The sequence below is a fragment of the Aquarana catesbeiana genome, linkage group LG08, assembly GCF_042186555.1.
Source record: "Aquarana catesbeiana isolate 2022-GZ linkage group LG08, ASM4218655v1, whole genome shotgun sequence".
NCBI classification, from domain to species: Eukaryota; Metazoa; Chordata; class Amphibia; order Anura; family Ranidae; genus Aquarana; species Aquarana catesbeiana.
This window is the reverse complement of record NC_133331.1, coordinates 24,487,617-24,511,016: the sequence shown is the minus strand read 5'-3', so window position 1 is coordinate 24,511,016 and position 23,400 is coordinate 24,487,617. Positions and strand designations below refer to the sequence as shown.

At 39.9% G+C, this 23,400-nt stretch overlaps 1 protein-coding gene across 1 annotated transcript in view; it reads left to right on the top strand.

Annotated features, from left to right (window-relative positions):
- Positions 1-18,052, top strand: part of LOC141105641 (alpha-2-macroglobulin-like) — a 175,249-nt gene extending 157,197 nt beyond the window's left edge. The window contains 5 exon segments of the mRNA XM_073595612.1: positions 3,944-4,009; positions 8,190-8,292; positions 8,987-9,028; positions 13,173-13,213; positions 17,833-18,052. Coding sequence (XP_073451713.1) covers positions 3,944-4,009; positions 8,190-8,292; positions 8,987-9,028; positions 13,173-13,195 — 234 coding nt within the window. The 3' untranslated portion in view covers positions 13,196-13,213; positions 17,833-18,052.
- The last annotated feature ends 5,348 nt before the right edge of the window (positions 18,053-23,400 follow it).

Genomic DNA, 23,400 nt, shown 5'->3' with positions numbered 1-23,400 from the left:
AGCTGTTTGGAGGAAAGACATACCCCCCCACCCCCTCCACACAGCAGAGCTGTGTTGTGAATAGACAAGCCCCCTCCCGACACACAAATTTATCTCATGTGTCAGGAAAACTTCTCATGCTGATAGCAGGTGAACAAAGCACCAGAAAGAAACAACATGTAGAGCTTTGTAGAGAGATAAGTAAACACTACAGATATACAGTATGTGCTTTGCACAGATTCCATGACTCAAGTTTACAACCACTTTAGGAAAAAAGTTTAAGGCTATTGTACAAGAGCAAATTATAATAATGTGGGGAATGGTGGTGGCTCATTGGTTAGCATCACTGAATGGCTACACCTGTTCTAGGAGTCATTTCTTATCTGAGAATCTGTCTACATGGAGTCTGTATGGCCTGTCCATGGATTTGTGTATTTCCTCTGGGTTGTACAATTTTCCTATACACCTCCATAAAGGATTTACTAAAATATACAAAAGAATGAAATATTGATGGCGCAATTGAGAATATCTATTATTCTCGAAAGTGCAGGGTGTGCCTCTGCTACAATTCAATCAGCAGTCTTAAGAATTAAGTGTGGATTTCAGTAACCCATAGTACCTGGAAACCAACTAGTTTTTGTCTGCATGAAAATGAATGTGGATTAGCTACCATGACTTACTGTACTTTGCACGTTGTCAGCGCACTGAGTTTGGTCATTTTTTTTTTAACACTTAAGGAAACTGGGCATAAGTTGTACACCTAAAAACTTAATTTCAGCTCCCAATGAGGTGGTTTCTTGTGCTCTCTCCCTAGTGCATCCATTCTTTCACTAGTGTCAGCAAAACATTTTTTAAAAAATTTCAGTTCGACTTTATTCAACATTTTTTTCTTTTACATTGTACAAAATTTCCATATACATAAATATAAAAAACAATCACTCTATATGTCTACATATTACCCTAACCCCCCCCCCCCCCCTCCCCCTGAAAAAGAAGAAGAAAAAAACACCCAACCCTGCCCTCAAAGACACAAATAGAATTATCAAACATAAAAACAATCATTTTATATGAACTGAATTCCAGGTGCCAATCCCAAGGATTCGATCCATAACGTCCATATCTTTTCAAATCTAGGTACACATCCCCTCCTTGTATAGGCCAACTTTTCTCTTATTATCATATTATTAACCATTCTCAGCCAAGCTGATTTAACTGGCGGCAGAGGATCTATCCATTTCCGAGTAATCAATTTCTTAGCCTGATAAAGGCATCTCAATATAGCTATTTGTGTGGGCGGAGGGGCCATTTGGTGTTCCAGATACTCCAACACACACAATACAGGGTCCATTTGCAAATTTTTTCCAAATACCGATCTTATTGTACCTATCACCTCTTCCCAGTATCTATGGCGTTTGGGGCACCTCCAGAGCAAATGGATCAAATTCCCAAGTGCACCCCCAGACCTGGGGCACGATGCATCTGGACGTCTGCCAAACAATGATAGTCTTTTCGGTGTATAATACACCCTATGGATGATATAAAATTGTGTCAATTTCTGGGCTGCTGAGAGAGATAGTAGGTCTATTTATTGTAATGTACTGCACCACTGATCTCTTTTATCTCCCCCACACCTTTTTCCCATTTTACTTTACTAGGTAGTTGTAAATCTTTTTTTAATGCTTTTAAATGTATGTTCCTATACAGTTTTGATATCAACCCTTTTATAGATGTGGTGTCTACTAATGATTTTAATATAGGGTTTTACTCCATTCCACCCTTACATCCTTAAAATGAGTTGTCAGCACGTGTCTTATCTGTAAATATTGATATAAGTATTTGTTTGAAAGCTCAAGCTCCTCTCTCAGCTTCTGAAACACTTTCATCACCCCAGCTGAGTATAATTGTGACAATCTTACCACCTCAAAAAACAAAAAAGCCTCAAAACTTAAACTGAAAAGTACAAAATCAGGAAAGGGGAGGTACCATCATCCAAACTGAATCAGAAATTGGGATCAGAGACAGTTCCCCAAGCTAGTCTCCAAAGATAATAGAATGGACTATCTTGGTACCAATAGAACAACATATATATTTGAATAAAAATAGAATTTTATTATTACACAATTACAACAAACAGGATATCCAAACATAGATAAGAACATTGAGTTCAATGTTCAAAATAGAACAATATGAAATACAAGGGTGTCTATACAAGTATATTGCTGATACTTAATGTGCTCCAGAGGTGGAGACAGAAGGTATAGTGGGTCCTCACAGGTCCTCTACATGTTTCATGGAATGCTACTGCTTCATCAGGAGGATAATGTCTAGAATGAAATTTATACATAAAGATCAAAGATACAAGGAACACATATTTAATACGAAATACATTTGGTAACTGGGGGAAAAACAGATGGGTACCCAGTTACCAATTGTATTTCATATTTAATATGTGTTCCTTGTATCTTTGATCTTTATGTATAAATTGCTATTTCATTCTAGACAATATCTCCTGATGAACCGGTAACATTCTACGAAACATGTAGAGGACCATATGTCCTGTGAGGACCCACTATACCTTCTGTCTCAAGGCATGTGAACTATAAGTGGTAACACTATTGTTGAATGCCCAGCCCCCCATATGTTGAAGCTGAGTCCCAAAAAAATAGCTCCACGGATGTGGTACTGACAACGCTGACCACAGGTAATGCCATTTAACATTATCAAATGCTTTGGACGCGTCAAGAGAAAGTATAGCTCATGAGCCTCTCTCTTCTGTTGGAAGCCTCTCACTTTTGTGATTTTGACACACTGTGCCCCAGAACCTGAGACAGAAGCTCCTGTTTAAATAATTGATATGCCATTGATAAATAAGTCATAACTATAAGATTGTTACTAGTTTTTTGATGTGCAGAGCAAAAGATTTTTATATGATGAATTAATACATAACTTAGAAAAAGGAGTCCCCCCCCCAGTCTTCAGCAGATATCTTCTTCTTGACTATGATAAAAAGTACTACATCTGGAAAACTTTAGTCATAAACAATTGTGGTATGTTGTGCTTTTAATTACCAACTTACGTTTCATACTAAGTCTGGTTATGGTGACTGGAGTAAGTAGGCATAATATATAGAATAGTCCCCATATATATATGGGTACATGATACAAAATTCAAAAATACTATTAAAAAATAATCTTTAGCCAAAGAAGATTCCCCACACAGAGATCTGATTTGTTTGAGATATAAGAAGCCAGGGGTTGAGTAACACGACCACAGCCACCAAAAAGGAGAAAAGCAAAAAAAAAAAGGAAATCTACCACAAATTTTATTTTTATATAATTGACAATTTAACTTATGTATGAGCTAAGCCTTGTCTTTATATTGTCGGTGGTACTCCTTGTGTAAGGTGATTAAAGTGTGCCCCCCATATACCTAATAAACCTGACCACCATAATACATTTTACTAACTAAAGCTAATAACGTTAGTAGTACTTACCCATTTTCTCCTCACAAAATTTCTGATGCAAAGCATACAGTATGCAAGATGAGGCATATGATGTCATTGATGGCTCAGTGGAGAAGGAATAAGCTGGCCACCAATGTCATCATGCTCCTCTTCTTCCACATTACCTTGCTGAAAAAAAATGACTTTTCTATGATATCTTGGGGAGAATTTTTTTTCTTCAAGCAGATGATTGTAAGGTCATAAGACGCATGGCCAACAAGAGGTGAAAAGGTTGTGTAGTGCTGCATTCTGATGACATTTTTTGTGAAGGGGGAAAAGGTCCACTTTAACTTGGCTAAGCTCATTAGGCCGAAATGTAAGTTTAGGAGTCATCTCACAGTTATGATCCAACTACCAGGACAAATACTAACCCAACACTATCACCAAATGGTAACAGGAGACTTGAACCTTTTTTATGTTATAATATGAATATTAAGATATGATATTGTTTTTTTTTCACAGCTGCAGGACAGTCTGATACAGAGAAGTGAAATACAGACGGACATGGTCACCTTATATCTGAATGAGGTTTGAATGCCTTCTTTTCATCTACCTATTGTGTTGAGATGGCAGCTATATGATGCATCCTCTCTGCAGCATGATTGTGATATACATGTAGCCAGGTGCAGTTTACTTTCTCCACTGCAGGTGGCGCTCTTCTGCAGTAGCGTTGCAATTCGAGAGGAAGTCAAGAGAAACATGGTTCCTCTATGGTTTCCTGGAAAAGCTATCCCATTGGATGCTGCCACTCCATGTGACTCTAGCAGCTATCTCAGGTCAGGCAGAGCCTTTTTAAGGCCCTGGTTCCCAAGTTTGGCACGCATTTTATGAGTTGGTAGAGTAGGGACAGCTACCTCGTCTGGTAGGAACAGAACTAGTGGCAGGGAAAGGTTCCTGACGAGGAGGGAAAATGTAGGGCTCACAACTTCTCTGGACATCTACCTGCTTGGCTACAAGATGGCAAGGCTGCATTCTGCCCCTCACAAATAGGCTCTGTCAGTTCAGCTGAATCCTGCTCTCTACTCACTGTTGGAACCATGACTGTTCCCAATAGGGTTGCCTTCCTATCGGATTATTTGTGAACTGTCTTTTCATTATTTCAACAGAAAAGTTCTTTCATTGCACTGGGCCTGTGTGTGTGTGTGTGTGTGTGTTGCACTGGACCTAGATACAAATGCATCTAATTTGAATCACTTATCTCTCATTGTGCAGTCAGTAGAAACTCGCCTGGCCTCGCCTTAACTGCAAAATAATTGAAAGGTGGCACTGGATCTATCTGATTCAAAGAATGTTATATGAGTCTCTGAATTTACCATCAGGAATGTGCATATACTTGTATACTGTATTCACACACTATATTACTAAGAGTATTGGGACACCTGCCTTTACATGAACATGAACTTTAAAAAAGGAAGTAAACTCCGGGTTTTTTTTTTTCATTTTTTTTCTTCCCTGCAAAGTAAAGGCATAATGTGCTAGTATGCATTGCATACTAGCACATTATGTGCCACTTACCTTCAAACGAAGCCTGCGCCATCCCCACTGCAGGCCACATCCATGTTCGCCTCTCTTCCTTTCGAGGCCGTGGACTCCGGCCAGAGCCGCATGACGTCACTCCCGCGCGTGGGCGCCGCCACCGATCATGGCACTGACTTTTGAAAAAAGATACAACTATGTTGGTGTCCCTTGTTAATTTTGCATGGTATTTTTTTTTTTAAATGTAACTGCCTACTCCCAAACTGTCATTTGAAGTAAAACACATAGCCAAGTATTATTCTCCACAATTTTTTTTATTGTGCATTAAAAAAAAGAAAACACATACAATTAGACATGCTATCTGCCAATAGAACTTAACCAAAAAGTGCATTCTATGCATCCAAAAATATAGAAAATATACCAAATCAAATCATTATTCAACCAAAAAATAAAATAAAAACCTCATGCATGTGTCCTGCTTCTTAATATAGGGGGTCAACAATGCCAAGAGTTGGGGAAAGCAGGGGTCCGTAATCCGGAGATAATTCCGAAAAACATCCGGATTATTCTCCTGGAGCTCCTACAGCAAAGGAATGTTACATAATTGGTCACGATTAATAGAGCAACCAATTTTTGGTCCAAGAAATCCTCCTCCTCCTGTTCCTGGACTGGACTTGGGCAAAGCAATAACTCCAAGGCCAATAATAAATAACACGTTACCTCCTCCGATTCCGCAACGTGGCCGACAATTAGTTGCCGTTTGTATGCAAGAAAAAATCCAGGCACATGCCTTTGGACAAAAGTCCAAGGTTTTGTCTGCACAAAATCCAATCATGTGTACGAGGCTTAGGACTGGGATGCCATTAAAATTCATGTATGAAGCTGAAAGTCCTAAGGTGATCAACACATCTCATGCCAACTGAGGCTGATGGGACTTTTGGTGTGGACTGAGATGTGAATATGCATATCAACACACATTTTATTACAGGATTTTATGTATGCAGAAAAGTAAAGCATAGAGTAAATAAACTAGTTCACAAAGCCAAAGACAGTTTATACGTAAATGGAATCTGGACAACATCACAGGTCACAGATTCTTATGCAAAGATACTTAAAACTTAAAGGCAACGATAATGCTGCAAATGGTTGATCAAAAGGTTTCTCAATACCACTGTTATATCTACACAAAGTTATAAGTTTGCCCAATGGCACATCTGTTTCTAATAAATAGACCCTTTATCAGGTACTTCACATAAGGTGTCTCCTTATAAAGCCAAGGTGGTCCTTGACCAGGCTGTATTGTTTTAACTACATTGATTAGGCAACTACCTGAGCAAAACAACAACATTTTGACATTGAAGACACTTCTCATTTCCATATTTTAGCTCCCAACCGTTTATTTTTAGCACAATCGTTTATTTTTTTACAAAATTTAGTTTAGTTTTGATTAGAGGAAAAAATGAAACACAATTAGAAGTGAAAGAAAATTTCCCCAAAGTTGGGCAAAAATCCTTTAGGGAACACATGTCCACATTTCAAGAATTATAAACGAAAATTCAAAACAAGGAGCCTTGATGAAGTGGAAAATGTAAACACCCTAAAACGTGTTGGCTACTCACCTTTATGGGCACTAAATTTATCTGTGATCAAGAATGATCTGCCTGACTTTTGTCATTGAGGTTCATCTTTCTGACAATAAGAATTATGTGCTTGTTATATTAAAGCAGTATTAAACCCAAAACCAAAAATGTTATATTTTGCAGTTTACCAATTATTAGATGTGGTGGGTGCATCAGTTTTCCTTTTCTTTTTTGTCTTTTACCCTCTGTTTGCACCTGGTGATCTGGTCAGTAACACAGCTTCTGTATTAGTGAGACACAACTCTGGATGAATGAGAACAGGAGGCACAGCAGACAGCACCATTATCAGTTGGGGGGGGGGGGAGAAGGGGTAAATGTATTAGCAGATTCAAATACACTAACTAATGAAGCCAAACTTTAGATAACACTTTATAACCAGTTACTGCAAAGGGCTTTTGTTTTGTTTTTTGTTACTATTGGGAAAATGTTTTTACACTTTATAAATAGTAAATAAAAGCTGAACATTTTAACCAACCCTTCCAGTGTTAAATGGCTTGTCTCATCCATGTAAACTGATACATTCTGCTGGAGAGCTTGAGATTTTTAAAAATAACAAACTTGCTTGCTGAATCACCAGATGAAAACAGAAGAAAGTAAGTGTAAGGGTTTCATTCAAAGTGTAGAACTTTAAGGACACCGCCACTCGCTGTTTCTTCTTTTTAAGGGCTTTGTTTGCCCATTTTTATTAAAAGAGAGTTCAGAAAACATAAACATAGGTTTCCCTCGCAGGGGTTTTTAGCATTCCTTCTCCTTCAACATAAACAACATTCAGCCCTTTTCTGGCTTGTACTTGCAGCACTGCTGCTCTGGCCTTACACTCCAGGCCCTTGTCTGTGTCCTACAGACTGTGCACCGACCAACTTGGTGCACACAGCTAGAAGGCTCTTGCTGCACTGGCTAACCATTGAGCCCTCCTGACTCCTGGGCCAGACTTAATATCTCCCGGGGTGGAGATCAGAACCATGGTCAGGTGTCTACAAATAGCCCAGCACACACCTGACCAGCCAGTGTGCTGGTGATTCCCAAAGTCAGGACCCAGGACTGGGGATTTCATCCCACCCGGATCTCTCAGAAATCCCCGGGTTCCAGGTCCCAAAGTGGACTTTTCTAAGAAATGAGGAAACTGAAAAGCCAGTTTCCTCTCAAATACACAAATCCCCTGGAGCCCCTCAACCTGCCGGGTTGAGAATCCTGCGGCATTACCCTGGTGGGGTACCAGACTGCCACAGTAAGCATAAAACAGAAAATGAATTCAGAAATCACTTCTAAGAATTGGTAAGCTGCAATATAATACATGTTTGCTTTTGGGTTTAATATTGCTTTAATTTTAAATTCAACAATTAAAACTGACACCATTTCCAAAACCCTACTCAAAAGCAAAAAATGGCAAGAGATATACGCTTTAAATACAACATAAAATCACTCTTTACTGTATTCATTAACTTGTTTATTAATAAGTCTTCACCCTTTAGTACATCTTTCACACATTTGTATCATCTTTCACACCTGATATTTCCTTCGTATTTTTTTTATCTGCCATTTTGTCTTGTTCTTCGCTGTTATCAAGCACTGTAATGTTATTTTGCTTACAGATGGGACATGATCCTGTAAACCTTTCCTTTATGGTGGAGCAGGACATTGAAGTCAAGAACCGGAAACCAGCCATAGTAAAAGTCTATGACTATTATGAGACAGGTAATGGCATTCTCAAGTTTGGTTACCATTATCATTCACATGACAGCTTTTAAAAAAAAAATAATGAGCCATTAAGTTAAACCAGGAAGACCTTTTCCTACATCTCTATTGCCGCATACACACGGTCGGAATTTCCGACAACAAATATTTGATGTGAGCTTGTTGTCGGAAATTCCGACCATGTGTAGGCTCCATCAGAAATTTGCAGTCGGAATTTCCGACAAACAAAATTTGAGATCTGGTTCTCAAATTTTCCGACAACAAAATCTGTCGTCGTAAATTCCGATCATGTGTACACAATTTCGACGCACAAAATTCCACGTGTGCTTGAAATCAAGCAGAAGAGCCGCACTGGCTATTGAACTTAATTTTTCTCGGCTCGCCGTACGTGTTGCACGTCACCACGTTCTTGACGTTCGGCAATTCCGACAACATTTGTGTGACTGTGTGTATGCAAGACAAGTTTGAGCCAATATCCGTCGGAAATAAATCCAGGATTTTGTTGTCGGAATGTCAATCGTGTGTACGTGCATAAGAGTTTGTTTTTGACTGGAGGGTGATGGAATAATGATATGGTATGAAATCACCCCTTCTGTATATCACACCTTCATTACTGATTGGAGAGTCTGTCTTATATATCATGTGTATGACTTTGATGGCATTTTATGGCATTTTAAATGTTCTTACCTTCCAGATGAACATGCAGTGACAGAATACAACCATCCCTGCAACACAGGTAAGGATGTCAAACTTGTGTATTTTAAAGTAGATGGGTAAATTTTTTCAAAGACGATTCATTATTATTATTACACAGGATTTATACAAGCCTGGCAAAAAGTATGCAATCCCGACTCATGGAAAATGTTCATTCAATTGTTTAATTGCGTAGGAAAAAAAAACTAATCGCAGACATGCCTCAAAACTATTTTCATTTAACATTCCAACCTTCTGGCTTAAAGAAACTGTATAAAAAAGAAAGAAAACTGTAGTAAATTGCAATTGTTTTTGCATACCAAGCATGAGAAAAAAAATGGAATCATTCAATTCTGAGGAAAATATTATGGAATCACCATGTACTTTGCAGTTCTAAAACAAACATCTGCATCAGATTACATTCTGAAATTAATATCACTTTCATCCAGTCATCCACAGTCCATGATTGCTTTTCTTTAGCCCACTGTAACCTTGTTTTTTTCTGTTTAGGTGTTAATGATGGTTTTCATTTCGCTTTTCTGTATGATGTCTTATAGTTCGGTCACAGACATTGACTCCGGTTTCTGACTATTTGTTCCTCTTTTTTTTGTTGTGCATTTTCTCTTTTCAAGGCATATTGCTTGAAGGTTTCTATCTTGCCGCTTTGATGTCTTTCTTGGTCTTCCAGTACGCTTCCCTTTAACAACCTTCCCATTTGATTTGTATTAACGAAAACCATCATTAACACCTAAACAAAAAAAAAACAAGGTTGGCACCAAACAAAAGTTCCAACATCATCACCCTGCCCAATGCAGATTGGTAATTCATCGCTGAATATAACTTTCATCCAGTCATTCACAGTCCATGATCCTTTTCTTTAGCCCACGGTAACCTTGTTTTTTTCTGTTTTCTGTTGTTGTTGGACCGACAGTTTAAGCAGCGCTTTACAACATAAGGGCAGACAGTACAATTACAATACAATGAGAGATGACGTGACCCCTTATCTAGTCTGCTAACCCATATCTATAGTGAATACAGTCAAAGAAATTAGGCCTTTAAAGAAAAGAATACAGTCCCTATAGTCAAACATGTTGGAAGTTCACTGATGTATTGGGGTTGCCTTGCTGCTTCAGGCCATGTATGTCTTAACCGTGTGCATGACATTATAAAATCTGAAGACTACCAAAGAATTCTGGGGTGCAATGTAGGGTCCAGTGTCAGAAAGTTTGGTCTCCGTCAGAGGTCATGGGTCTTACGGCAGGACAATGACCCAAAGCACACGTCAAAAAGCACCCAGAAAAGACAAAGCGCTGGAGTGTACTGAACTCGCCAGCAATGAGTCCAGATCTAAATCCCATAAAGCACCTGTGGAGAGATCTCAAAACAACAGTTGGGAAAAGGAACCCTTCCAATCTGAGAGACCTGGAGCAGTTGGCAAAAGAAGAGTGGTCCAAAATTCCAGTAGAGGTGTAAGAAGCTCATTAATGGTTACATGAAGCAATTGATTTCAGTTATTTTTTTCCAAGGGGTGTTCTGCTAAATAGGGATGAGCCGAACACCCCTCGGTTCGCACCAGAACATACTGAACAGGCAAAAAAATTCAGAAGAACACACAGACACCGTTAAAGTCTATGGGACAGGAACATGAAAAATCAAAAGTGCTCATTTTAAAGGCCTATATACAAGTTATTGTCATAAAAAGTGTTTGGGGACCCGAGTCCTGCCCCAAGGGAAATGTATCAATGCAATTTATTTTTTAAAAAACGGCCGTTTTTTCGGGAGCAGTGATTTTTTTAATGCTTAAAGTGAAACAATAAAAATAAAATATTCCTTTAAATATCGTGTCTGGGGGGTGTCTATAGTATTCCTGTAAAGTGGCGCATTTTTCCTGTGTTTAGAACAGTACCACAGCAAAATGACATTTCTAAAAGGAAAAATTGTCATTTAAAACTGATCGCTGCTGTAATGAATTGTTGGATCTCGACAATATAGATAAAACTCATTGAAAAAAAGGGCATGGGTTCCCCCCCAGTCCATTACCCCTTTGGGTCTGATATGAATATTAAGGGGAATCCCGAACCAAAATTTAAAAAATAAATGCGTGGGGATCCCCCTAAAATCCATACCAGGCCCTTCAGGTCTGATATGGAAATTAAGCGGAACCCTGCACCAAATTAAAAAAAAATGGCGTAGGGGCCCCCCCAAAATCCATATCAGACCCTTATCTGAGCACGCAACCTGGCAGGCTGCAGGAAAAGAGGGGGGGACAAAAGAGCGCACCCTCTTCTGAACCGTACCCGGTGGATGCGGGCAGGGGGCTTATCAGAATCTGGAAGCCACCTTTAACAAGGGGACCCCTGGGGTGGGACCCATGCCCTTTTTTCAATGAGTTTTATCTATATTGCCGAGACCTGACAATTCATTACAGCTGCGATCAGTTTTTTCCTTTAGAAATGTAATTTTGCTGCAGTACTGTTCTAAATACGGGAAAAATGCGCCACTTTACAGGAATACTATAGACACCCCCAGGCAGGATATTTAAAGGAATATTTAATTTTTATTGTTTCACTTTAAGCATTAAAAAAAATCACTGCTCCCGAAAAAACGTCAGTTTAAAAAAAAAAAAAATTGCATTGATACATGTCCCCTGGGGCAGGACCCGGGTCCCCAAACACTTTTTATGAGAATAACTTGCATACAAGCCTTTATAATTAGCACTTTTGATTTTTCATGTTAGTGTCCCATAGACTTGTTCCGGCGGCTTTCGAATTTGCTCCAAACACTGCATATTGTTCGGTGTTCGCAGAACATCCGAATAACCAAAGTTCGTCCCAAACCGTTCACCCATCTCTACTACCAAATATTAAATTGAGGGTGCCAATAGTTTTGTCCAGTCCATTTTTGGAGGCTTTTTGTTTCTCTACTTTTTTGTGTCATACCAATACAAACAAAATAAATAAACACAAGAACGCCTAAACATTTGTAATTGCAACCATTTTCTGGGCAAAGTGTTGCATTATCTGACAGAATTCCAGGGGTGCCAACATTTTTGACCATGACTGCATATGGGGCAAGAACAGAGCCAGATCATCCACAAAGCAACCTAGGCAGGAGCCTGAGGCCTGTTGTATAGATGCAGAGGGGCCCCGTTACAACTTTCATGCTTCTACAGTTGACCAGAAGACAAGCCTGATCTGTCACCCCATACATCTGTCTACCACTTTAGAAGAGAAGATGCACTTGTTAGTGTCTGATAGGGAGGGGCCATGACACTACAGACAATGCGAATGGGGCACCTTCACTGTGCCTGCTGTAATCCTTATCAAAGTCAATCTAAAGGATTATCTGGGGGGGCTAAACTGCCACCTAGCTTAGGACCCCGTTCTGCCTTAAACTATCTCTGGGCAAGCAAGTCATCAGCCACTAAAACTAAACATTAGCTGTTTCTACCTCCACAACTCCGTCCAACCCCCACCCCCATTGGACCATCATTTTTTACAGTCTTTATACAAACTTTTTCAAGGTGTCTTTAGTCCAGCTATGTGACAGTGGATAGGTCCTGAAAATGGCACAGAGCATTCTTCTGCATGGCGTGATCTGCACCTGGGAGGCAGGTTCTTGACACCTGGCCTCCATCAGTGTCATTCAACCCTGAAGAGGACTGGTGGTTCAGGGTTCATTCAAAAAAAATACTAGAGTTGGGCTTTAGGTTGAGATGTAAAATAAGCCCATTCAGGTATGGCAGTTCATCATTTTATCTGTTATCCAACAAATATAGGTATAAGGACAAACTGCTATGTCCAAGCAAGCTTATTTTATTTTATTGCCTAGACTCATCTGCAAAAAAAACCCTTTTCCCCATACATCTGTCTCTTTGTCTGTGCATCTACATTTCCTTCTTTCTCATTGGCTTGATTAACTTTTATACTTTGACGTCCACAGTGCTTGTGTGTATATACAGTGTACAGTAAATAGACTTTTGTTCAGTTATTTCTATGAAACCATGCCTGAAGAATTTGTTAAGCTTGAATCTCAAAAAATATTCCGTTAGCCACACAAAAGGTATTGCCAATGTTTTAACTTCCGTATGACTATCTAACACATTTTTGCCATTTCTTGTCATATAATATTATAACTCACTTATAAACGTACCTGTAATTTTTCTATACTTTTGTTATATTTTGTAGGGGCCTCTGGCAATTCAAGATGAAGACAAAGTCACTAATGTATTAAATGATGAAAAAACTGCGCTTTAGGGCCTGGCTATAGGGTCAGAAACCACAGGTTGCTGCCTCCCTTTCCACAAAGTCCCTATAAGGTTCTTTGCACAGTGTATAAAGGTAAAGAGTTAGGGTATATTGGCGCTACCTATAAGCATAATATACTGGGATAGCCTAAAAGTATATCCCCCCTTACTTATAGTGATAACTCTATAAGGTGTATAGGTTATCTAAATTCCCCTTATAGTATAAATGATACCCCAGCAAACAATTATATGCCTACTAATCATAAATTATGGTAAATATGTAACACACGTCAAGTGTCGCACACCATAGAAGGTCCTACAGCTTCTAGAGAAAAGGCCAGAGGCTATATTCCATTATGTGCATTTACTAAAAACCATATACCAATGCGGTGATGTGCATATAGGTTATATATACTAAATTAATACCATATGCGTTTTAGACATAACTTGAAATCGCATACAAACAGAGCAGCTAGTAAAAACACAGAACATCCAGCAGTTAGATCTCCAATATATATTATGACAGTCCATATACTGATGTTACTATGACAATATTCAGATTCCTAATGGTGACTTTGGTGATGAATCAATTTGTCAGGTGACTCTCGTGCTCCCCCTATTGGTTGCCTACTCACCAGCTTCCAGAACCCCACCAGGGGTATAACGCCTGTGGTGTAGTATGCTGGGTCACTTCACTTGCTGCTTCATCTGGTAGATATTGCTGTAATCAGCTCCCCAGACCCCACGCCGGGGAAATGCTCCTATGTTGGAAAATGGGCCGTCTAGCTGTTGTATATTGTGCTGGGTGACTCCTATATTTTTCAATCCATAGAGGCGTTGCTTCCCCTCATATATTCAAAAAGAAAGAGCTTCCATAGCGTAATAAAGTATGACCACTTTATTTAAAAAACATATATGCCCACAAAACAAGGATACTGGGCTAAAAATAGTAAATTCAAACAAACAAGGCTAGACCACAGAAAGTGATTTACAATAAAAAATTAAAAGTAAATAAAAAGTAAAAAAGGAAAGATCCAGGTTCTATTGTGTATCTCTGTCCAGATAAAATAGGACAGCAGTAGACCTGAGCAATGTAATATTTAAAAAGTCCCTCCAAACAAGCATAAACAGCGAGGTGGGGGTATATATCCACCAGCCACTACACAGCGTCCTCCTCTCTCGTATGCCCTGGAGCTGACTGACAGAGCGTGATGCCGTTGTGCGCGCTTCGTCACATGACGTCCTCAGCAGCGGTATCACACTCATGCTTCTAATGGGTTTTATAAGGAGAGAGCGTTCATACACAGCCCGCACTTCAGATTACAGGACTATGGAGATAAATATATCCACTCTGAAGTTAATATATGTATAATCCAAATTAATCTCCTATTTATTATGTGTTAGAAACTTATATACAATATATATATCTAGATTATTATATGTACGGATCATGAAGGCGCTCTCCATTAAACCAGAGAAAGTTCATTCACATCAATTATAATATCCAAAACTCCCCCTGCTGGTTCAAAAAGGAACAGCAATCAAATTAATTCAGTATACCACTAATACAAGAAAAATTCCTGAGTAATATCTCATATAAAATTAATACATCGTGCTTAAATATAGACATAAAGGTGCAGTTATGTTCCCAACATGTATATTATATATATATATTTATATGCTAACCCCCACTTTTCTATCATGAAGAATTATATATTATAAACTAATAAAATTGTGTTTTATATCAGGAGGTCTGACCTCTCACAGAATGGGAAATATAGTGATAGTCTAAACTCCATATAAAAAATATATCATAATAAATCTAGACAGATGATTATATGTAAAATTAATAGTTATTAGTGTCGCGTGCTAATATCACCCATGTGCTAGTGATTAAGTATATCAGTGAGTATCATCATACAAATTATGACACCATACCATGCATGATCTGTTTAGGAATCCTGCATAGTAGGAGTTAAATCCTGATATTGTAAATATTTAATATATACTCTAAGAATGTGGGTGCCTTATTCAAACTAAACCACCCATAGTATATAGGCATGTACATAACCCTAAGTACATGTGAATAGTGTGCCCCTATGGGTAGTGTTAGAGAACAAATCCCAAAATTAGTAATTAATATGTGTATAAGTAGTGCCTATATAAGTAACGTAAAAACCTATTTAAAATTGTGTCTATGTAAATTAGTAATTATAATAATTATATAGGGAACTTGTTATAATTCCTACATGTCAGCTAAGGTGGAGATTAACTGTACCCCACGTCCACGTATGGTGAAAGTATGAGTGTATCAGGATTCGGCTATAAAACAGTTCAAATCTATATCCTGATACACTCATACTTTCACCATACGTGGACGTGGGGTACAGTTAATCTCCACCTTAGCTGACATGTAGGAATTATAACAAGTTCCCTATATGCCTGGCTCTCTCTCTTTCATGAGCTAACCTAGCCCATACATAGACACAATTTTAAATAGGTTTTTACGTTACTTATATAGGCACTACTTATACACATATTAATTACTAATTTTGGGATTTGTTCTCTAACACTACCCATAGGGGCACACTATTCACATGTACTTAGGGTTATGTACATGCCTATATACTATGGGTGGTTTAGTTTGAATAAGGCACCCACATTCTTAGAGTATATATTAAATATTTACAATATCAGGATTTAACTCCTACTATGCAGGATTCCTAAACAGATCATGCATGGTATGGTGTCATAATTTGTATGATGATACTCACTGATATACTTAATCACTAGCACATGGGTGATATTAGCACGCGACACTAATAACTATTAATTTTACATATAATCATCTGTCTAGATTTATTATGATATATTTTTTATATGGAGTTTAGACTATCACTATATTTCCCATTCTGTGAGAGGTCAGACCTCCTGATATAAAACACAATTTTATTAGTTTATAATATATAATTCTTCATGATAGAAAAGTGGGGGTTAGCATATAAATATATATATAATATACATGTTGGGAACATAACTGCACCTTTATGTCTATATTTAAGCACGATGTATTAATTTTATATGAGATATTACTCAGGAATTTTTCTTGTATTAGTGGTATACTGAATTAATTTGATTGCTGTTCCTTTTTGAACCAGCAGGGGGAGTTTTGGATATTATAATTGATGTGAATGAACTTTCTCTGGTTTAATGGAGAGCGCCTTCATGATCCGTACATATAATAATCTAGATATATATATTGTATATAAGTTTCTAACACATAATAAATAGGAAATTAATTTGGATTATACATATATTAACTTCAGAGTGGATATATTTATCTCCATAGTCCTGTAATCTGAAGTGCGGGCTGTGTATGAACGCTCTCTCCTTATAAAACCCATTAGAAGCATGAGTGTGATACCGTTGCTGAGGACGTCATGTGATGAAGTGCGCACAACGGCATCACGCTCTGTCAGTCAGCTCCAGGGCATACGAGAGAGGAGGACGCTGTGTAGCGGCTGGTGGATATATACCCCCACCTCGCTGTTTATGCTTGTTTGGAGGGACTTTTTAAATATTACATTGCTCAGGTCTACTGCTGTCCTATTCCATCTGGACAGAGATACACAATAGAACCTGGATCTTTCCTTTTTTACTTTTTATTTACTTTTAATTTTTTATTGTAAATCACTTTCTGTGGTCTAGCCTTGTTTGTTTGAATTTACTATTTTTAGCCCAGTATCCTTGTTTTGTGGGCATATATGTTTTTTAAATAAAGTGGTCATACTTTATTACGCTATGGAAGCTCTTTCTTTTTGAATATATGAGGGGAAGCAACGCCTCTATGGATTGAAAAATATAGGAGTCACCCAGCACAATATACAACAGCTAGACGGCCCATTTTCCAACATAGGAGCATTTCCCCGGCGTGGGGTCTGGGGAGCTGATTACAGCAATATCTACCAGATGAAGCAGCAAGTGAAGTGACCCAGCATACTACACCACAGGCGTTATACCCCTGGTGGGGTTCTGGAAGCTGGTGAGTAGGCAACCAATAGGGGGAGCACGAGAGTCACCTGACAAATTGATTCATCACCAAAGTCACCATTGGGAATCTGAATATTGCCATAGTAACATCAGTATATGGACTGTCATAATATATATTGGAGATCTAACTGCTGGATGTTCTGTGTTTTTACTAGCTGCTCTGTTTGTATGCGATTTCAAGTTATGTCTAAAACGCATATGGTATTAATTTAGTATATATAACCTATATGCACATCACCGCATTGGTATATGGTTTTTAGTAAATGCACATAATGGAATATAGCCTCTGGCCTTTTCTCTAGAAGCTGTAGGACCTTCTATGGTGTGCGACACTTGACGTGTGTTACATATTTACCATAATTTATGATTAGTAGGCATATAATTATTTGCTAGGGTATCATTTATACTATAAGGGGAATTTAGATAACCTATACACCTTATAGAGTTATCACTATAAGTAAGGGGGGATATACTTTTAGGCTATCCCAGTATATTATGCTTATAGGTAGCGCCAATATACCCTAACTCTTTACCTTTAAAGTCACTAATGTCACTAAATGAACAAGAATTTATAAAATATATCTCTATTTCCATAACTGAGCCTTATGGCATCCATAAACCATGTGACAGAAAACAACCAATCAGTGGGAAGCCCTGCATTTAGTACTTGGGAGCTATGATGCTGCCTTTCTCTGTGATAATGGTTTTAAACTGAAATGATGTTGTATGTACATTAACATTTTGAGTAATTAAAGCACATTTTACCTGTCAGTATTTTTCCTGTGACTGGAGAATGTTACATGTTACATGCCCTCAACATATGGGGCTTACCTTTCCAGAGAGGTTTGAATTGCCAGCAAACATTCCATTGCCGGTTTCTTTAAAAAAATAAAAATAGGGCTCAATCCCCTTTAAAGGCCCAAAATACACAGAAGACCCTTAAAGGTCAGAAAAATTGAATTTTCAAATGTCAGTATTTAAAAAAAAAAAAAAGGAATCACTGCTCCTGACCAAACAGAATTAAAGAAAAAAAAAAGAAAAAACATTTTTTGCATTGGTACATATTTCCCAGGACAATGACATTTTTGACAATTCCTTAAAGCTTTTGCTAATCTAAAAAAATAAATAAAAATAAATCCTGTCCCTTTAAAGCATGTTATACAGCATGGTGCTTGTGCTGTGTCATTTGGCCCCCCGTAACACCTGAAATACTGGCTGATCCTGCCTGGTTCTGCCCTCCCCTTTGTAAACTGACCACGGTATATCATGGCTCCTGAGCCCTGACACCGTGGTCAGTTTACGTGCCTCCATCATCCACAGCTCTCCTCTTCTGTGCTCTCCTCCGTCCACTCCTCCTCCTCTCCCTGCCTGTCAGCTCCATGTCCATGCCCGCCCCCCCTCCCCTCCTGCTGCTCAAATTACTGTTCCATTTTTACACTATCCTCTCTGTTTATTAATGTAATCTGCTCCTGTGTCTGTGCCTTATAAAAAAATGCAGCTATATACCTGATTTTAAAGCACCGATCGGCGTTCACATGACCCACTGTCTCTCTCCTCCTCCCCTCCTGACTGACTGATCCTCGGCCCCGCCTGCTGCGGCTGTCAGGCCGAGTGAGGAGAGAGGCGGCGGGTCATGTGAGCGCCGATTGGCACTCTAAAATCAGGTATATAGCTGCATTTTTTTATAAGAAACAGAGAGTATAGCGTAATTTTTACTTAGTGGGTTAACAACCACTTTAACCATTAGCCCAGAAAATGGGCATTTTTAATTTGACAAATTTAGCTTCAATTTATTTCCATGTTGAGTGTCAGCATCTGAACTTCACTGAAGTTGGCCTTACCTGGCTCAAACTGAACCCAAAGCAATTCAGTTCACTCCAGCAGGGTAACAATCTGGTTGTTTTGTTGGCAGAATCATTTGAACATCTGTAGAAAAGTGAGGTTGTGAGGTTGAAGGCTAAAGCTGTCCATACATTATACAATTTTCTTTGGATTTGGATTCCTTTAAATTTACCTTCAACTATGTAGTGCAAGGGCCTGATTGATTGCATACAAATTGAAAGTGTTTAAGCTTGACCTAATATTATTATGGATTTGGTAAATCTAAAGGAAAATTGTACAAGAAAATTGTATAATGTATGGCCAACCTTAGTCCACCTTTAGAACCATGTTACACCCATATTTAATGTCTAAAATGTAACACTGTGCCAAGCAGACCCCCCCAACACTAAAATGGATCCCCCTCCAAAAGCACGCAGGTTCTTCTCCCCTACAGGAGCTGACAGATTTGAAATCAGTCCTTTCTGCCACTGCAGCAGACAGATTTGTAGTCCTCAACAGATCAAGCGCAGTGATCACTCGTTGTCCAACAAAATTTCCTCTGGCTCTTTGTCTGAAAGTCTGCACCTCGATAGAGACAGAGCAGGAGGAAGAGTCTGCAGGAGCCTGGCATGGCACCTGTGATACACTGATCGTGGTTGCAATACTTTGCAAGCTCATTTGCAAAAAAAAAATAATAATAATAATAATTTCACATTTTATGGGTATTTCTTTTTTTTTTTTTTTGCAAAAGGTGGACCTTGCCTTTAAGTTAGTAATGGCCAGATTGGGTGTCTGAGGAGTAATGGGTTTGTGGAAAGGGCTCTCTGGTGAATACAGTTGGTGTTTCTAGGATCAGGGGGCTTTGGATTAAGGTATGGATATATGGTTGGGAGTATGATGTACGCCAGTGTTTCTCAACTCCAGTCCTCTAGGCGCCCCAACAGGTCATGTTTTCAGGATTTCCCTCAGATGAAACAGCTGTGGTAATTATTAAGGCAGTGAAACTGATCAAATCACCTGTGTAAAATAATGGAGAGCCTGAAAACATGACCTGTTGGGGCAGTTGCAGCTTTGGCTGCTATGGGTAATAAAATGAAGATTTGAATTGGTATAAGTTAACTGAGGACAGGGGTGGCCCATCCATTAAGGGCGCACAAGCACCGCCCCCCCATCCATGCATCTGGCCCTTTTCAGGACGCCGGAAGCATGAATTCCAATGTAGGGGGGGTGTTTTTTTTGAAGCACTAATTAGAGCCAGAGGCTGTACTAGGCTTCAAAATAGGGTGGCTCATGGGGCAGAGAATGTGCTTGGAGCCAACCCAGGTGTGTGAGAATAGCGGATGAATATCTCACACTGAATCTCCTCTCCGCCAATCAGGAAGTGGAAGCTGGAAAGCATTCTGATTGGCCACCGAGGAGGAGGGAAGAGACGGAAGCTGCCAAACAGGGAAAGGAGAAGCTGCTCGTTATGCCTGCCGCCGTAATGCCCGCGGAGGAAAGCAGGGGAAGCCGCCATGATTGCGTGCCATGGATACTGTAAGTGCACTGACCGACCAACCAACCCGACCAGGGGGCAGCTGCGGGTGCACTGTTTCCCGCCCCCCCAAATAAAATTACCTCTAGCTGCCAGTGACTGAGGATGATATGTCCAACCAAATTTGGAGTAAGGGTGCAACAAAATATAGCTTAAATAATGGAGGGCGGGGCCACCCGGTGACCCCACCCCCTCTGACGCACGGGGACTTGACGGGGACTTCCCTATGGGTTTCCCCGTGAGGTCAGAGGGGGCAGGGTCACCCAGTTACATAACGGGTGACCCTGCCCCCCTCTGACGTCACGGGGAAAGCCATTGGGAAGTCCCCTCAAATCCCTGTGCATCAGAGGGGGGCGGGGTCACCGGGTGGCCCGCCCTCCGTTATTTAAGAAGTGTCAGAAGACGAGAAGCGTCACACAGTGGGAGCCTCCCATGGATGCGGAGCGGCTAGAGAACAAAGTGGGGAAGAAGACGCCGCAGAGGAAGATGCCGGACGAGAACACCGGGGCAAGAAGCAGAGGATCGGAGGAAGAACCAGACCGGCCCAGACTGGTGGTTGCGGCTTACGCAGATGATATTCTGCTATTTCTTTCTGACCCCATAACCACTATACCAAACTTGCTAAAAGACTTTACCCTTTTCAAAAAAATCTCCAACCTCCAAATTAACTTCTCAAAGTCCAAGGCACTGAACATATCCCTCCCTACACCCGTTGTAGCGCAATGCCAATCCAATTTCCCCTTTAGTTGGTAAAGACATGCCATTACCTACCTGGGTATAAAAATCCCTGCAAACCTGACCAAGTTATACTCTAGAAACTTCCCACCTATACTCCAATCCATACAGGTAGACCTCTGCAAATGGACCCTAGGCACTTTCTTTTGGTTTGGGAGAGCTGCCATTATTAAAATGAACATCCTACCTAGACTACTATACTTATTTCAAACCTTGCCAATCAAAATCCCCGATTCGTTCTTCACTTCTTACAAAAAGCTGTGCAGAAACTTCAGGTGGTCTGCCAGCACCCCAAGAATAAATTGGGATAGATTGGTCCTTCCTAAGATGAAGGGGGGCATCGGACTCCCAGACATACAAAAATATCAATGGGCTTGCCAACTAACCAGAATTGTAGACTGGCACATACACGCTGAGACCAAAGACTGGATCACCTTGGAGGACACTTTCTCAAAGGTGCTGATTACACATATGCCCTGGATAGAACAAAAATCAATTGCTTCAGAACAAGTGAGGCCTACCTTACTGACATTTCGGACGGTGGGCAAGAAACTCACCCTGATCCTGACCCTGACCCCTGGGCCTCTGATCCCGCTAGACCAAAACTCAGAATTTCCTCCCGGCCTTATGGCCCACAACCCAATCATCCCAGGCTGTGATTCCTTACTTAGAGCAGAGCAACTTTTTCTTGATGGCCAGCTGATATCGTTTCAGAACATTGCCCCACGATTCCTAATCGTACCATTCCATTTTTCCACTACCTACAAATCAGGCACTTTCTTAATAGGATAAAACCCCTCTCTAAATGGTATAGAGACTACACTCCCTTTGAAGCACTGTGTACCAGTTCAGTGCCACTAAGACACTTGATTTCAGTGGTATACTCGCTCCTATTCAGTGATTGCAATCCCAAGACGAACAAAATCAGCCAGCAATGGGAAGGGGAGGTTTCCCTGGACTTACCTAAGGAAGAGTGGGAGAGATTGTATGACCACATCCATAAGGGATCGATTAACGTTTCGTCTCAAAAAAATGGGTATAAAATATACTCTAGATGGTATAGGATGCCTGAAAAGATTCACAAGTACCACCCACAGGTCTCCCCGCAATGCTGGAGATGCGATACAGCAATAGGGTCCTTGGCACATATCTGGTGGGACTGCACAATCTTACAACCCTTTTGGCAAGAAGTCCACTGCCTGATAGCCAGAATAATGACTTACACCCCAGACTTCACCCCAGCCCAGTATCTGCTCCACCACACGTCCATACCCTACTCAGCCTACAAAAAATCACTTACACTCCACCTTATCAATGCGGCCAAACAATGTTTACCATTACACTGGAAAAGCCCCAATCCCCCCACTATTGCTGATTGGTTTCATTGCATAGACAGAATAGCGGAAATGGAGAACTTAATTTACCAAGCAAAAGAGACACCAACCAAATATCAAACAACTTGGGCATGTTGGATCCACTTTAGAGAATCCACAGAATTTCAAACCTTATACCAAAGTACATGTACACCGGACCCCTGAAACTACCACAACATATTCTACATACCTGTTCCTATCATATGCAAGCAGTTACCCCAACCCCCTGCCTCCCCCTCCCTCACCCCCCTTCCCTCACACCTATCAATCACATTTTTATTTTCTCCGTTACCACGGACCATAGGGACAACAAACATCGACTTCACATGATCCGTCCCAGTGCCCCCACCCATTCACAGTAAGCTCCCTATAGGGGTGTTGGGTCCAAGGGTGGCACTGAGGTTCTCTCATTTTGCCTCAAATAAACTCTGTCAACTCTGTCAACTCTGTCAACTCTGAAACCATTTATGCGCACTCAGCAGTAATACATATTTTGATTAGATTTAAGTGTTAAGTCATTTACATATTGAAAAGTACTTCTTTCTAGTTTGCAACCTATATTCATTATACTGATATATGTCTTCTATAAGACCTTTTGGACTGTTTTGATTTTCTTTGCACGGATTGTTAACTTGTTAACTTGATAATGTTAATAA